The 15291-nt window shown below is 39.1% G+C and overlaps 1 protein-coding gene across 2 annotated transcripts in view; it reads left to right on the forward strand.

Moving 5' to 3' along the window:
* The window catches only part of ARHGAP20 (Rho GTPase activating protein 20), a 133240-nt gene that overhangs the window by 15064 nt on the left and 102885 nt on the right, over positions 1 to 15291 (forward strand). For both annotated transcript variants that reach the window (XM_046017503.1, XM_046017504.1), the window contains exon 2: positions 4338 to 4420. In XM_046017503.1, coding sequence (XP_045873459.1) covers positions 4338 to 4420 — 83 coding nt within the window. The remainder of the gene's footprint in view (positions 1 to 4337; positions 4421 to 15291) is intronic.

Here is a 15291-nt window from a genome sequence, read left to right on the forward strand (position 1 = left end):
GTTAAGCCTCTGCCTTCAGCTCAGGTCATGATCTCAGGGTCTCTGGGATCGAGCCCCGTATCGGGCTCTCTGCTTGGCAGGGAGCCTGCTTCCTCCCCTCTCTGGCTGCTGCTCTGCCTACTTGTAATCTCTCTCTCTCTCTCTATCTGTAAAAAAGAAAAAAAAAATTTAAAAAAAAAGAAAAAAAAAAAAGAAAATCAGTACCAAAAGTTTAATGCAATTAATTATTTAATCTATTATGTAGTTTGTCAATTTAGGAAAAAATAGATTACTAGGGCACCTGGGTGGCTCAGTTAAGCATTGTGCTCTTGATTGGCTCAGGTCATGGTCTCAGGGTCGTGAGATCGAGCCCTGCATTGGGTTCCACACTGAGCATGGAGCCTGCTTGATATTTTCTCTCTCCCTTTCCCTTTGCCCCTCTCCCTTTTCTTCCTCCTTTTTCCCTCTCTTAAAAAAAAAAAAAAGAAGAAGAAGAAGAAAAAACAGATGACCTCTTTAAAAATATTCAGTTCCAGAATGGCATCTAGTATTGGGGTCATCTAGCTGTGAACATCAAGCATGTGGGCATTCTGAAAAATCATACTACAAGTTGTGATTTTTATGCTAACAACAACAACAACAAAAAGCACTGTTTTAAACCTAGCCTCTGTTCTCTGTGAGGCAAAGAATCATAGTTTTTACTGTCATTGAACAACTGAAATGTGCTGGTGCTAGTATAGGCATAGCCTCAGCCTGCCCTGACAGGCTTACACGGTAATCTATTTGTAGAGGAATCAATAGTCTCTTTCTATTTCCAGGTATTGTATTTCACATAGTTGTTATAAACAAAAATGAAAATCCAAGTCTTTATTGCCTGAGAACAGATTCTTTGATAGATACGTGAATTTGTTTTGAAGTCACCATTGCCCCTTTGTTTTGCTATGCTTTTGAACAAAAGAAAGAGCTCTGTGTAATTTTAATGAATTGACACCTAAATCTGTTTATTAAGCTCCTATTATATTACCCATGCTTAATATTTCTTTTTCTTTTTATTTTTGAGAGAGAGAGACAAAAAGCACTGGGGGGAGGAGTGGAAGCAGGGGGAGAAGCAGAGAGAGAATCTTAAGCAGGCTCCACACCCGGGACGGAGCCCAACATGGGGCTTGATCTCACCACCCTGAGATCATGACCTGAGCTGAAATCAAGAATCCGAAGCTTAACCACGAAACCACCCAGGTGCTGCTAAGACTTTTAATTACTTAGAAGAAGAATGAATCCTATGAATCTTAAATTGGCACATATAATGTTTATTTTCTTGCATATCTAAGGTAAATCTTTGGTGGACATTTAACATGAGAATATCAGAAATAGAAGGGATCTAAGAGACTGTGCGGTCCAAATTTTCTGATTTTCTAGATTAGGAAATGAAAATCCAAAGAAGTGACTGAATTGCGTTGGGTTGCATATCTCAGTAGTGGTGAGACTTACTACAAACGGTAGGATCTCAAATAAAAATAACATTCTTCCAGTTGTTTGATTACATTCTGTTGCCCGTGAATCCACTAAATGAGGTAGATTCACTCTACATTTGACTTCTCGTACATCTGACAATTTTGCAACTAAGGAAACATGGTCTAATTACTGTGGATATGGACCTCTGTGTTAGCATGAGAAACTCCTATTTTATTTATTTATTAAGATTTTATTTATTTGACAGACAGAGATCACAAGTAGGCAGAGAGACAGGCAGAGAGAGAGGAGGAAGCAGGTTCCCCACGTAGCAGAGAACCCGATGTGGGGCTCGATCCCAGGACCCTGGGATCATGACCTGAGCTGAAGGCAGAGGCTTAACCCACTGAGCCACCCAGGCGTCCCAAGAAACTCTTATTTTAAAAGCAATTTTACAGAAGAAGATTGGTCACCCTTGTTTGTTTATTCATTCTCATGTTTAACAGCCATCGCTCTCAGGAAGATTTCTTTATGTCAAAGGTTTCAACCCATGAATCCCTAAGGAATCCATGTTAAGCAGGTCTCTGAACCCCTTGAAATTATGTGTGCAACGTAATTCACAGCTTTTTAAGATTTTTCAGAGAACCTCTACCCAAGATCAATGTGGTTTCTCAGTTTACAATTTAGCAACAATTCTTCTTGTGTTCTCTTCCTTGGAAGACACTTTCTATCACCCATATTATGACCCGGCATTAATTTGAAGATTATTTCTCCTTCCAGATGAAGAACTTCAGATCATATTAACTTTTCTCACAGACTCTTCTTTCCCCAACACTTTCAATCCTATTTATGGCTGTCTTTTGAACATTTCTAAATTCTTTGTAAACCTGAAAGACGAGGAGTGCAGAATTGGAAATCCTGTATGAATGAAGCTTTAGTGAGGAGCGTGGTGTCAGAGGGTTAGAGGCCACAGAAGCAAGGCTGCTGAGATAGATCCAGGAATGTGGTTCCGCTAAGGTAGACTAGGCATACCCTAGTCTAGCTCAAAATGGAGGGTAAGGAGCCCAGGTAAGACTTAAAGGATTCAGCACCTTTCAGAGTTCAAAGCATAGTAAATAGATGCTGAATAAAGGGAGTCCAGAGGATTGGAGGTAGGAATCTAGCCGACCCAAAAGTGAAACAGAATCCTCCGAATATGTGCCTGTGAACAAACCGCCATCCTTCTGAGTAAAATCAGTCTTTTGCTCTTGAGACTCTTCACTTGGGGACAGGCCACTGGACCTTGCAGTGCAAGTACTTGTCTCCCAGATTTTCCTTCCCCCCCGCCCCGCCACCGCTGCAGTCACACTAGCCTCAGAATGGTGGATTCAGGAGAGTTATGTTCCCAAGAGATGTGAGTAATGGCAACAGTGGCAAGGAGCTGGCAAGCTGTGAGATAGAACGTAGGCTACCAAAATCACAGACTTTCTGGGAATCTGATGAAGACCGTGGGCTTTCTCTCCAGAAAGAAGGCATAAGTACATATCGTGTAAACAAGGAAGGTATACAATTTAACCTTCCCTAAAACTCATTCCTGGTGAATAATTTCCTGATTGAGAAGTATGGTATTGTCTATTTGCTTCCTGTCTTTTATTCATGGTTTACATAATTGTGTCCGTTGCTCTCTGAGCTATGCTAAGGAGGTTTGGGCATATAGTTTCCACATGTGAGCCAAAAGATTAAGGTGGGGACAGCAACACTGAGGCAGGACGGTAACCGTGGAGAGATCCTGAGGACATGGTGAATTTGGGGGATAAGAATTGTGCCAAAGAAGTCCAGTATCCCTTTCTCACTAGATGATTATTCCTCTGTTCCTGTGCTAGGATCTAGGTTTGATTTTGCTAGAAGCAGTTCCTTTATGAATAATGTAATGAGGTATACTGATCCTGAGCCAGTTAGTTTTCTGTGGCTCCTCCTAAAGCAGCACCCAGTTCCCAGGATGGCTGGCCTAGGCCCTCCGGCACCAGGGGAGACCTCTGGCCAGGATTAGGTGAGAGAGTAGAGCAGGAAGGACAGCCACAGTCTGGACGTCTCTCCTGCCCGTTGAGGAGCAAATTGCTGGTTTCACTCCTTAGTTTCCAGCAGCAGGCCCACTGACTGTCTAGAATTGTTAAATATGTAAGACTGAATGTAGAGAGTGATTATCTGGATCAACCGAGTTGAATAAATCTCCATTTACCAAAAATTATATAAATATTGTCTGAAACAAAGTACTTGAATTATAGTTAAGCCTATGTTTATCTGCCATTAAGAAAAAGAAAAAAAATGGCCTTTTGGTCTTTTTTTTTTTAAGTTACAGTAAAAAAAAAAAATCTGTTTGGAAGATGGGATCCCTAAATGTGTAAATATTTAAGTCTATTAAATGTATAAGAATCTAGTTTCTTTTGCTGTAACGGTTTTATTTTTTTCTTTTTTCTCCCTTTACTTGATCTCTTCAAATCCTAACTTTCCTTGAGGCCTAGTTTGGGGCCTGTCCTGCCTATGAAAGAGAGACAATAGAGCTACTCAGATGGCATTTTGGAGTATAAATGAGATTCTCCAGTCCTGCCTTTGGCAGAGGGGCTGGAACATAGTAAGCAATTTATCTGTTAGCTACAGTTGATGCTAATGGGTGTGATACTACTTTTCCCAAATACTCTGATCAACATTTAACCTCCTCATTCTATGGCCACAAAAAGTATTTACCTCTACCACTTTTTGACACTTAACTATCCTAGTTAAAATATTATTTTATCTCTACAGTGAGATTGCAGACTCTGAGAGGCCAGGGCAGGCAATACAAAATTTGCTGAATTGGTTTCAAAATTGGCACTTACTTGTTTTACAAGTCACATGGTCTTCATTTTACTTATTTATTTTTTTCTCAACAGAAAATGAAAACACTTGCAGAAAGGAGGAGGAGTGCCCCATCTCTTATCCTGGATAAAGCCCTACAAAAAAGGCCCAGTACCAAGTAAGTGAATAGCCTTGTTTTACACATTTGGTATGTGCTATTGTTTTTTATGTGAGGTTTTTTGTTTTTTATCGGCACCAAAATTCTCTGTTTAATAATAGAAGATACGACTTCTGTGCTGTTATTTGATAAGATATGTATTTTATGTGATTCATAAAACCTTTTAGAGCTGGTCTGTATGATCAGTTGCTTTAAAACTAATTTAAAAATCTTTATCACTTAGTGATAAATGTGCAGGCTCTGCATATTGTTGAAGTTTATTTATAGAAACAAGTGGCAATCAGAATACTAAAAGATGAGTTATTTTAACCACCACATTTCTTGATTACACACAAACTTTAGCTCATTTTTTATCTTAAGGTGATACTTGTGCCTAGGCATGAGGTAGATTTTTACCAATTTTAGATATGAAGAAAGATAACCAAAATGAGATTATAAAAATGGAATGCTGATTTCTTATATGCATTATTAAATTAATTAGTGAATTAACCAGTCAAATTTGAAGTGGAAAAACAGGCTAACTTACTATGGAAATGACCATTTCACCCATTAAGATTACATACCATTTCAATGGACATTTTAAGCAAGTCTTTCATAATATGTAGAAATTGAATGAGTATTCAGTGATTAACTTATTTATTAATTTTTAAATGGCACTTTAACCAGGAGCAGTTTTTATGTTCAAAGGAATCCTGTGATTATTTTCCTCTAATCTGTGAATTCTTTTATATAAAGTGAAATCTTTTTCACCTTTACTTAAAATGAGAGAATACCTGATATTTCTATGAATGATGTGCTAATTTAACATAAAATCTGTATGAAGGCATGGAGGGTTTTTCTTCAGTGCCAAAAATAAATTACAGAACCAAATCCCAATCAGTGAAACTTCCAGAGTACTGTGGTCACTCTCTTAGTACTCAGCATGTTCTCAGACTCCGGCGGTTCCCCCACCTGTCCCTAGAAGACACATTAGGCATGGGTTGATCAGGAAACGTAAATTACTTTTAATAGAAGCCTAATCAAAATGTAATTAGGAAGATACTCTTCTTCCAAATAAATAATACTTTTCAGTGCCTATATAAATGACTTCTGGATTATTTGCATTAATTTATCTTTGGCTTAGTGTGGGAAAAAGATAATGGTAATATTTTCACAGTTTGATCTTGATTATCTAGAAAACTCAGGAGTAAGTATTTTTGGGGGGAGGCAGAGAGAGGAGGCAGAATTATTAGTACAACTGTAAATATGGATATATTATACATACAAAAATAGCTTTATTATCTACTTTTGAAAGACAGTTTTAGGTATAATTTCTTATTGGAAGCTTCTAGGATAGAGGTGTCTTAGGCTTTTCAATTATAAGGAGCCCTTATATCAGAGAATCTTTAGCCCAAGATCAGGGGTCAGTAGTGGCCTACTTACTCCCAAGCTTGTGAGAATCTGTAATAGTATGCATGTAAATACTTAAAGTTTGTGTTTGGAAGTTTGGAATTTTGTGGAGCATTTGAGCTTATCTCAGCAATTTAGTGGGCAATGGCCAGAGATGGTAGGCATCATGTAATGCACAGGGTATCCTGCAAATCAAAGAATTGTGGGGTACCTCCGTGGCTTTGAGGATCCCATGCATGGCATGTTTGTTAAGGGAGTTGAACAACTTTATATGATTGTCTCTGCCTATAACTTAACTTTGTTTTATATAAAAAGACAAAGTATTTCTGTATGCTTTTGTTTTAATAAACACTAAATTTTCCAGAAATGCCACTACCTCGCATATCAAAAGATAATTGTACTTTATAATGTTTTGGACCATTTCAGAAAATCATTTGACTTCATTTTCCTGGACTTGTGTGTTATGGTTTCTTACCATCTGACTTTTCTTAAATTTAAATATATGAACTGTATGTAGTATAAGCATCCGAGTACTTCATTGTCTTTTAGTACAGTCCTATAAGAGCATGAACCTATTGAAATACATAATTTATTATTAATTACTTTTTGTATTACTGTTAGGTCATTACATTGATACTTTTGAAATTCTGTTAAATATCTCTGAATTTCATTTCATGGTAGAAAAGGAGGAATGGAAATGAATACATACACAGAGATGTTAGTATCACATTAGGGAACTGGGTCTAATAAGGTTGAGAAGGAAGAGGCGGATGAAGTACTGGGTCAGACACACTGACAACACTTACCCACCTTAATGGAATTGTTGTGAGTTAGAGAACCAGTGCACTAATACACAGCAATGTCCTTCCCCATTCCAGCCTTCCCATCACCTCTGCAATAATTAGGGCTTATATTAGAGTCAGTTCCCCAAAATTCTGCCTCAGAAATATGGAATACAGTGGACTTGTGTAAAGATAACCACAGGAAAAAAAGTATATTTAAGTTGAAGTTGTATATGTTTTAATCTTCAGTTTATTTCTTATGTGTTTCTCCAGGTCAGTAAAGTGAGTGCATAGCGCAGGGGAATAGGGCCTTCCTCTGTCGTACGGAAATAGTGCTTTTACTCTGTGCAATGTTGGGCAGTCAGTGTGTACAAAAAGAAAGCTGTTGGGTATTGAATGTGTACAGGTTTTTGTAGGTAATATAATCTCTGGATTGGAAGGAACTATAAAGGTCTTCTAGTTTGGTGGTTTCCAAAACTTTCTAGTTAGTGTTCTACAGTAGGATCCAGACAGCTGCAAAATTGTCGCAAACTCTTCATGGTTGATTCCAGTACACCCTTGGTGGAGAACCACTATGGTGAGCTACAAAAGAATCCCTTTTTTAAGAGTAGTTTTAGGGAAACCTGGGTGGCTTGGTCAGTTAAGTGTCCGACTCTTGATTTCAACTCAGTGTTGTGAGATCCAGCCCCACGTTGGGCTCCATGCTCAGCACCGAGTCTGCGTGAGATCCTGTCTCTTCTTCTGCACCTCCCCACCCCCGAACATATGTGCTTGATCTCTCTCTCTCTCTCTCTTTCTTTCAAATAAATAAATAAAATAATCTTTTAAAAAAAGAATTTTGCTTACTATCAGTTGCACCCAGGAAGCATGAAAACCTTCTAAAGGCCAAGCTGATAGCACACTTGCTTCAAGTAGAACTTTGTACAATAAGATCTAGTACCTAAAAAGAATAAAGAATCTTTATTATTTCTTTACATGTAATATCATGGGAACTATCCTGTAAAAGAAAGAGAGTACTGTAGCACTTCATATTTCTTGAATTAAATACACAGTCACCATAGCATTACATATTTCTTGTATCATAATTTTGGCTTTGTGACAGAATGTTACTGTTTCTACTGCAGTTTCCCAGTAATGTGTTGCTTAGTAATTGATGATGGTAAAATTTTTGTCCAAAGTTTAGCAAACATCTGCAGGGGATTTATAAGAATCATTTCATTTAATAGCTGTTGCATCTCAATTTTTATTGAATATAATGAATAAGAGTTAGTTCTATTTATTTATTTATTTATTTTAATAAGATAGTATCTTTATTTTTGTATTTAAAATTTTTTGGCTTTATTTTATTTTTTCAGTGTTCCAATATTCATTATTTATGCATCACACCCAGTGCTCCGTGCAATATGTGCCCTCCTTAATATCCACCGCCGGCTAGTTTTAAAAGAGAGGGAAGACTTAGGTTAATTGGTGAGTTAACTATGTTGAAGTTTTATTTCCTGTGTTCTTGGATCAGCCCTTATAGTACATAAGAAGGGATGGTTTATAGATCTTTAACTTTTCTTTTTTGTATGTGGATACCATTCAGATCAGCTAGAAGTGATTTCTCTAAGTAATTATGTTAGTAAGTGTCATAGTGGTTCTCCCACGTGGCTGCATTCAGCTGTTTTTACTCTCAGACTTAGCAGCATTCAGTTCTATATTTGAGAACAGCCTCACCTCATGTAGCGTCCTCATGGGGACATTCTGGGCACCTAATTAGAGGGCTTAGTTTCCTTAAATGTAAAATGAGATTGTGTAGAACTCACTTTCTCATAAAACCCTTCTACCTCCAGTTCTGTGGCTGTATAATTATGATTTGTGAAACTCAGTCAGAAGACTTCCTTATGCGTCCTCTGAATTCTAGTCATTCTTAACTACTTGCAGTGCCCTCCGCATATCCTGCTCTCACATTGGCTCAGGTGTCATTTCCTTCAGGCACACCTCTAACCCATTAGAGATAACATTCACGCTTCTGGAGCTTTCATTGTAAGCATTCCTGCCCCTGCTTTGGCATCACCATCTACGTCATGCTCCCTTGAAAGTCACTGACATTTAAAATGGGACATTCTTGATGAAGTCCCAAAAGTTCATTTTCGCTTTTGTTTCCTTGGCCTTTGGAGACATACCTTGAAAGAAGTTGCTGTGGCTGATATCGAAGAGGTTACTGTCTATGTTCTCCTCTAGGATTCTGATGGATTCCTATCTCAAATTGAGATCTTTTATCCATTTCGAGTTTATCTTTGTGTACGGTGTAAGAGAATGGTCGAGTTTCATTCTTCTACATAAAGCTATCCAGTTTTCCCAGCACCATTTATTGAAGAGACTGTCTTTTTTCCATTGTATATTTTTTCCTGTTTTGTCGAAGATTATTTGACCATAGAGTTGAGGGTCCATATCTGGGCTCTCCACTCTGTTCCACTGGTCTATGTGTCTGTTTTGATGCCAGTACCACGCTGTCTTGGTTATCACAGCTTTGTAGTAAAGCTTGAAATCAGGTTAACGTGATGCCGCCAGTTTTGTTTTTGTTTTTCAACATTTCCTTAGCAATTCGGGGTCTCTTCTGATTCCATACAAATTTTAGGATTATTTGCTCCAGCTCTTTGAAAAATACTGGTGGAATTTTGATCGGAATGGCATTAAAAATATAGATTGCTCAGGCGCCTGGGTGGCTCGGTGGGTTGAGGCCTCTGCCTTCAGCTCAGGTCATGGTCTCAGGGTCCTGGGATCAAGCCCCGCATCGGGCTCTCTGCTCAATGTGGAGCCTGCTTCCCTTCCTCTCTCTCTGCCTGCCTCTCTGCCTGCTTATGATCTCTGTCTGTCAAGTAAATGAATAAAATCTTTAAAAAAAAAAAAAGTATAGATTGCTCTAGGCAGTATAGACATTTTAATGATGTTTATTCTTCAATCCAAGAGCATGGAACGGTCTTCCATCTTTTTGTGTCTTCTTCAATTTCTTTCATGAGTGTTCTGTAGTTCCTTGAGTACAGATCCTTTACCTCTTTGGTTAGGTTTATTCCCAGGTATCTTATGGTTCTTGGTGCTATAGTAAATGGAATCGATTCTCTAATTTGCCTTTCTGTATTTTCATTGTTAGTGTATAAGAAAGCCACTGATTTCTGTACATTGACTTTGTATCCTGCCACATTACTGAATTGCTGTATGAGTTCTGCACAGCAAAGGAAACGTCAACAAAACAAAAAGGCAACCCACGGAATGGGAGAAGATATTTGCAAATGACAGTACAGACAAAAGGTTGATATCCAGGATCTATAAAGAACTCCTCAAACTCAACACACACAATACAGATAATCATATCAAAAAATGGACAGAAGATATGAACAGACACTTCTCCAATGAGGACATACAAATGGCTATCAGACACATGAAAAAATGCTCATCATCACTAGCCATCAGGGAGATTCAAATTAAAACCTCATTGAGATATCACCTTACACCAGTTAGAATGGCCAAAATTAGCAAGACAGGAAACAACGTGTGTTGGAGAGGTTGGAGAGAAAAGGGAACCCTCTTCCACTGTTGGTGGGAATGCAAGTTGGTACAGCCACTTTGGAGAACAGTGTGGAGATTCCTCAAGAAATTAGAAATAGAGCTTCCCTATGACCCTGCAATTGCACTGCTGGGTATTTACCCCAAAGATACAGATGTAGTGAAAAGAAGAGCCATCTGTACCCCAATGTTTGTAGCAGCAATGGCCACGGTCGCCAACCTGTGGAAAGAACCAAGATGCCCTTCAACGGACAAATGGATAAGGAAGATGTGGTCCATATACACGATGGAGTATTATGCCTCCATCAGAAAGGATGAATCCCCAACTTTTGTAGTAACATGGATGGGACTGGAAGAGATTATGCTGAGCAAAATAAATCAAGCAGAGAGAGTCAAGTATCATATGGTTTCACTTATTTGTGGAGCATAACAAAGAACACGGAGGACATGGGGAGATGGAGAGGAGAAGGGAGTTGTGGGAAATTGGAAGGGGAGATGAACCATGAGAGACTATGGACTCTGAAAAACAAACTGAGGGTTTTGAAGGGGCGGGGGGTGGGAGGTTGGGGTAACCAGGTGGTGGGTAATAGAGAGGGCACGTATTGCATGGAGCACTGGGTGTGGTGCAAAAACAATGAGTACTGTTATGCTGAAAATAAATAAATTTTTTTAAAAAGTAAAAAAAAAAAAAAAAAAATGGGACATTCTGCCCATTCTGTCCCATGCAAGGACAAACCTGCCATTTTGTACATAACTTGTGTTCAATTATTATTTGTTGGCTGAATTGGTGAGTAAGTGACTCCATTTCCAAACCCGAACAGAACTTAGTAAGTTTGCACAGTTTAGTAGTTTCTTAAATTTCTGCCTTTCCTGCCCTCCCGTAGGTAGTCAACACATGAGAGACTTTCCTTGTTCGTCAGTATTATTGGTGAAATTCTAGCTAGGGAGAAAGGCAGATTGCTTTTGACAAAGTGACTCTCAGTTATTGTTAGGAAGTTTTTTCATGCAGCAAAATACCCCACGAACTCATGTATCTGATCTAGAAATACCACATTTATTGGCATTCTCATGGTATTTCTTTATTGTTTACTCAGAGAGAGTTCAAGTCATACAGATTCAAGTCACACAGAGTTTCAAGTCATACAGAGTTTCCCTCCAGAAGTTCACTTGTTTTGATAGGTACCTCTACCCTGTAGAAGTTACGCAAAAATGTACCCACTTTTGTTTTTAGTTACAATCTGTTAGCACTTTTTTTTTTTTTTTAAAGATTTTATTTATTTATTTGACAGACAGAGATCACAAGTAGATAGAGAGGCAGGCAGAGAGAGAGAGAGGGAGGGAAGCAGGCTCCCTGCTGAGCAGAGAGCCCGATGCGGGACTCGATCCCAGGACCCTGAGATCATGACCTGAGCCGAAGGCAGCGGCTTAACCCACTGAGCCACCCAGGCGCCCCTCTGTTAGCACTTTTCAGTTGATATTCACCTATTTCCATCCCCACATCCAAATTAATTTACTGTGTATGTACTGTTTGCAAGACTTCGTGCTAGGGACTTTATATAGGTTCCCTTTTCAATCTCTGCTCCCTGCTGCTGAGACGACAGGCAGGGCAGCACTGTGATGCCACAGGAAGGGCTGGGGCTTTAGCTGCATTTCCATGCCAGCTGTCCATCCTGACTTTCTGTGTGACCTTGGAAAAATCACCTATTCTCTGAGTCTCAGTGTTTTCCTCTGTAAAGTTTAAATCTAATGCTTTCATCACAAAATATGAAGTGTGAAAATTCTTAGAAAATTGACTTTGTTATTATTAGCTGCCTTTTTCCTTCCCTTAGAAGTATTTCGTTTTCAGGCTTTAAACATCCTGACTCATCCAGCAAAGTCAAATTTGTTAGTGAAAAATCCCACTTCATCATTATAGCATTGTATAACCAGAAGTAACTCATTGAGCCTGGCTCCTTATGTGGTGGAAACTGAGTCAAACATTTGCCCTAGTTCACACAGTTGATTATAGACTTAGAGATGGGATTGGAAGTGGCAGGTCTCTGGTTTTGATGGTATATTCTATGCATCAGTCAAACAAAAGGACTATGATACAGCATCTAAGAGCATGGATTCTTGAGCCAGATTGCCAGTGTGACTCTGATACTGGTCCTTACTCGCTTTATGATGTAGGGTAAGTTTTTAAACCAGGGATAATAACCTATCTCATAAGATTGTAAGGAAGACTAAATGGGTCTTTCATATGTAAATTCCTTAATGTAATCACCAGCCTGTAATCAGTGCTGTATGTCTGAAGGTTATTGTTAGTAGTAGTAGTAGTACTAGTAATACCAGCAATAGCAGTAGTAACAACAGAAGTAGAAGTATACAGAATGCTCCTAGAAAAACTCTCTGAGCACCACAGCAGATTAGAAATAAAAATGGGGGGAAAGATGCAGTCTAGAAGCTAACTGGTCTCCAATATTAAATTCATTTTACAGGACAATTATATTTCTGGATCTGGCCTGATGCAGGATTAACTCAGAACATTTGGTATTTATTCTTGGTAGACCCTGACAACTCTTGAAGTCTCCCTAAGCAGAAGTTCAAAGTATGCCTAGAATGATTCTGGGAAATAAGGCCCTAAGACAAGGAGGATTGACATGGTTTGCTTGGCCCCTCCAGACGAAGGGTCTCGAGGAGAGCCATATGTGCCGAAGCTATGAATCAAGATGAGACACATACAGAACTGGCCTGTTTGGGATAGGGATGCTGGGATGAGTGAGCCACATCAGGTGTTGGAGAACTAGGACAGCAGCTGTTTCTTGGCTGGCTTCTGCTTCCTTTTGGTCAGTTCATTCTGTTGTGCATGACTACACACACGCACACACACGCACACTAACATTACCTTACCTAGGCTCTCCCCCATTGTGTTCTACAAATTTCTCATTACCCCATTTCCTTTTTTTCTCTGTTATGTTAGCATTATAACTTTAATACTTATCTAAAGTAGATGGTAACACATCATCTTTTCATATGCAAGGAGTACATTTGTATTCTGGAGTGGTTTACTAAGGAGCGTGGCCAAGTCTACTTTCATCGCAGAATGAAAAACCACCTGCACTTGTGATTGTTCAGTGTGAACTTTTCAGATATGGTAACGGGAATGAATTGAATGACCTCATAAAGGCCATTCTCACTGAAAACCCTAAGATAGTTGTAGTGACAGTTAGATATAATTTACAGGAAAGGTCAGTTACTAGACTTTCTTTTGGAACTCTGTATACCTTCCGTATCTAGATAGAGTTTCTTGGTACAAGAGTTTGAAATAAAATATTGAATTTTAGAGGAACTTTTTAAAAATCCTTAATACCTTTTCAAAATCACAAGTAAACTATATAGACACATTATCTTAGAAGAAAACTCTGCCAGATGCTCATCATTGTGCTGCCTTGCACTCTATGCCAGCTGGCTCTGCAGGAGGCCTCCTCTTAGAGTTTGGGACATGCATCCATTGATTTTCATTGAGAGACCCATAGATAATTCAAGGTGTGTGATCAGAAGAACACAAAGTAGGATTTAGATACTTGAAGATTGCCAGCAGCCTGCAAGATCCCTCTTTCTTTGTGAGGAACATTTTACAAAGTTGTAAAATTCGGTTGTAAAGGAAAGAGACAGCTATTGCTTTATAAGGTGGCAAAGTTGGCAAATTTTTACCAAAATGGAACTCATTGCCTTATTAAAAGAAAAAGACTTTCCAGACCCACAGATCACCTTATTCTTTTCAAACTACTTTTCATCTTCTTTCAAAAGTAACCAAATACATCTGTTCCTGGTGTGTTGTGTTGTTTTCCTATGGCATAATGCTGGGAGGGCATCATTAGAAGATTATATTAAGTGTCTCCACATTCTAGTGGACTTTGATTGTCAAATTATTTTTGCCCTTGCAGAACAGTGCATCCATTTAATTTCTTCTTTCCAACTATAGTTTAATTTGCTCACTGCAGTTATGATTCAATTTTATCTTCCATATTGGCACCAGGAAAGCACTGACTGCCTCATTAGTGATACTTACTCCCCATTTACACCCCTCTCCATGGGGCTGGCCACTGTCCTGAGACATTCTTACTGTACTGGACTATGCCCTCCCTTCCCCTGTGCAGCTTGAAAGCTAGGATTCCTCAGAGGAGCTTTAAAGTTCCATTACTGACTTTCCTTCAGAACCCTGAAAAAAGGACTTGGAGGGAGGTGGAAGAATAATTGTCACTACTATCAAGAAGCTTCATAGAATGGTGGTTAAGAAAGTGTGGACCCTGCAGCCATCCTACCTGGGTAGAACCTGGCCCTGCTTCTTACCAAGAGACAGAACTTTGACAAGTTCCTTAACCTCTTAAGACCTCGCTTTCCTCATCTATAAAATGAGGATGACCTCATAGGGGATTCAGAGAGTTGATACCATAATGCATCTGGCACACTGTAAGTATTATGTAAGTTTTTTTTTATTAAATAGAACTGTTGAAAATACATTCATCCTTGCTCTGCCCTGTCCCATGGTGTATAATTTCTTTTTTTTTTTTTTTCATGGTGTATAATTTCTTAGTGTTCCATGTTTAGGTCTTGTTTTCTCAACTTGTCTATCTGCTTTGTGAGTGAAGGGACCATGTCTTCATTCTTCACATCTCCATGTTCAGTGGTGGGTATGGAACAGAGACTCTGTAATATTCGCTGAGCTGAATGAGTGAGTCCTTCCTCTTCCAGCAAAGTAGGACAGCTCTCAGTTGGAGTGGAAAGAAGGGTAAGAGTCCACTACTGCCTGAGAAAGTAACACAGCCAGCATCAGAAAACCACAAAAAGAAGTATCACTTCTGGAGTAGCTGGCTGTTTAAGAGACGTGATGTAATGCTCGCATCTGTACTGTGAGTCAGTGCCACTGGTTCTCTGATGTGTAGCTCCTGGTGTTTTGAGAAGACACAGAGAATGGGGTCTTGCTCCTGCTCAGTCACTGTATGACCTGAGTAGAGTCACTTAGCCTTTCTGCAACAAGGACTGTTTGCTCATCTGTCAGTGGTAGGAAGGAGGGGAGAATGAGGTTGACTAAATCATTTATGCACTTCTTCCACCAGCCCTAACTTCACACTTTTGTTTCTTTATACTAATGGTAGCTTCATCACATAGAGA

This window comes from Meles meles, chromosome 8 (genome assembly GCF_922984935.1).
Source record: "Meles meles chromosome 8, mMelMel3.1 paternal haplotype, whole genome shotgun sequence".
NCBI lineage: Eukaryota > Metazoa > Chordata > Mammalia > Carnivora > Mustelidae > Meles > Meles meles.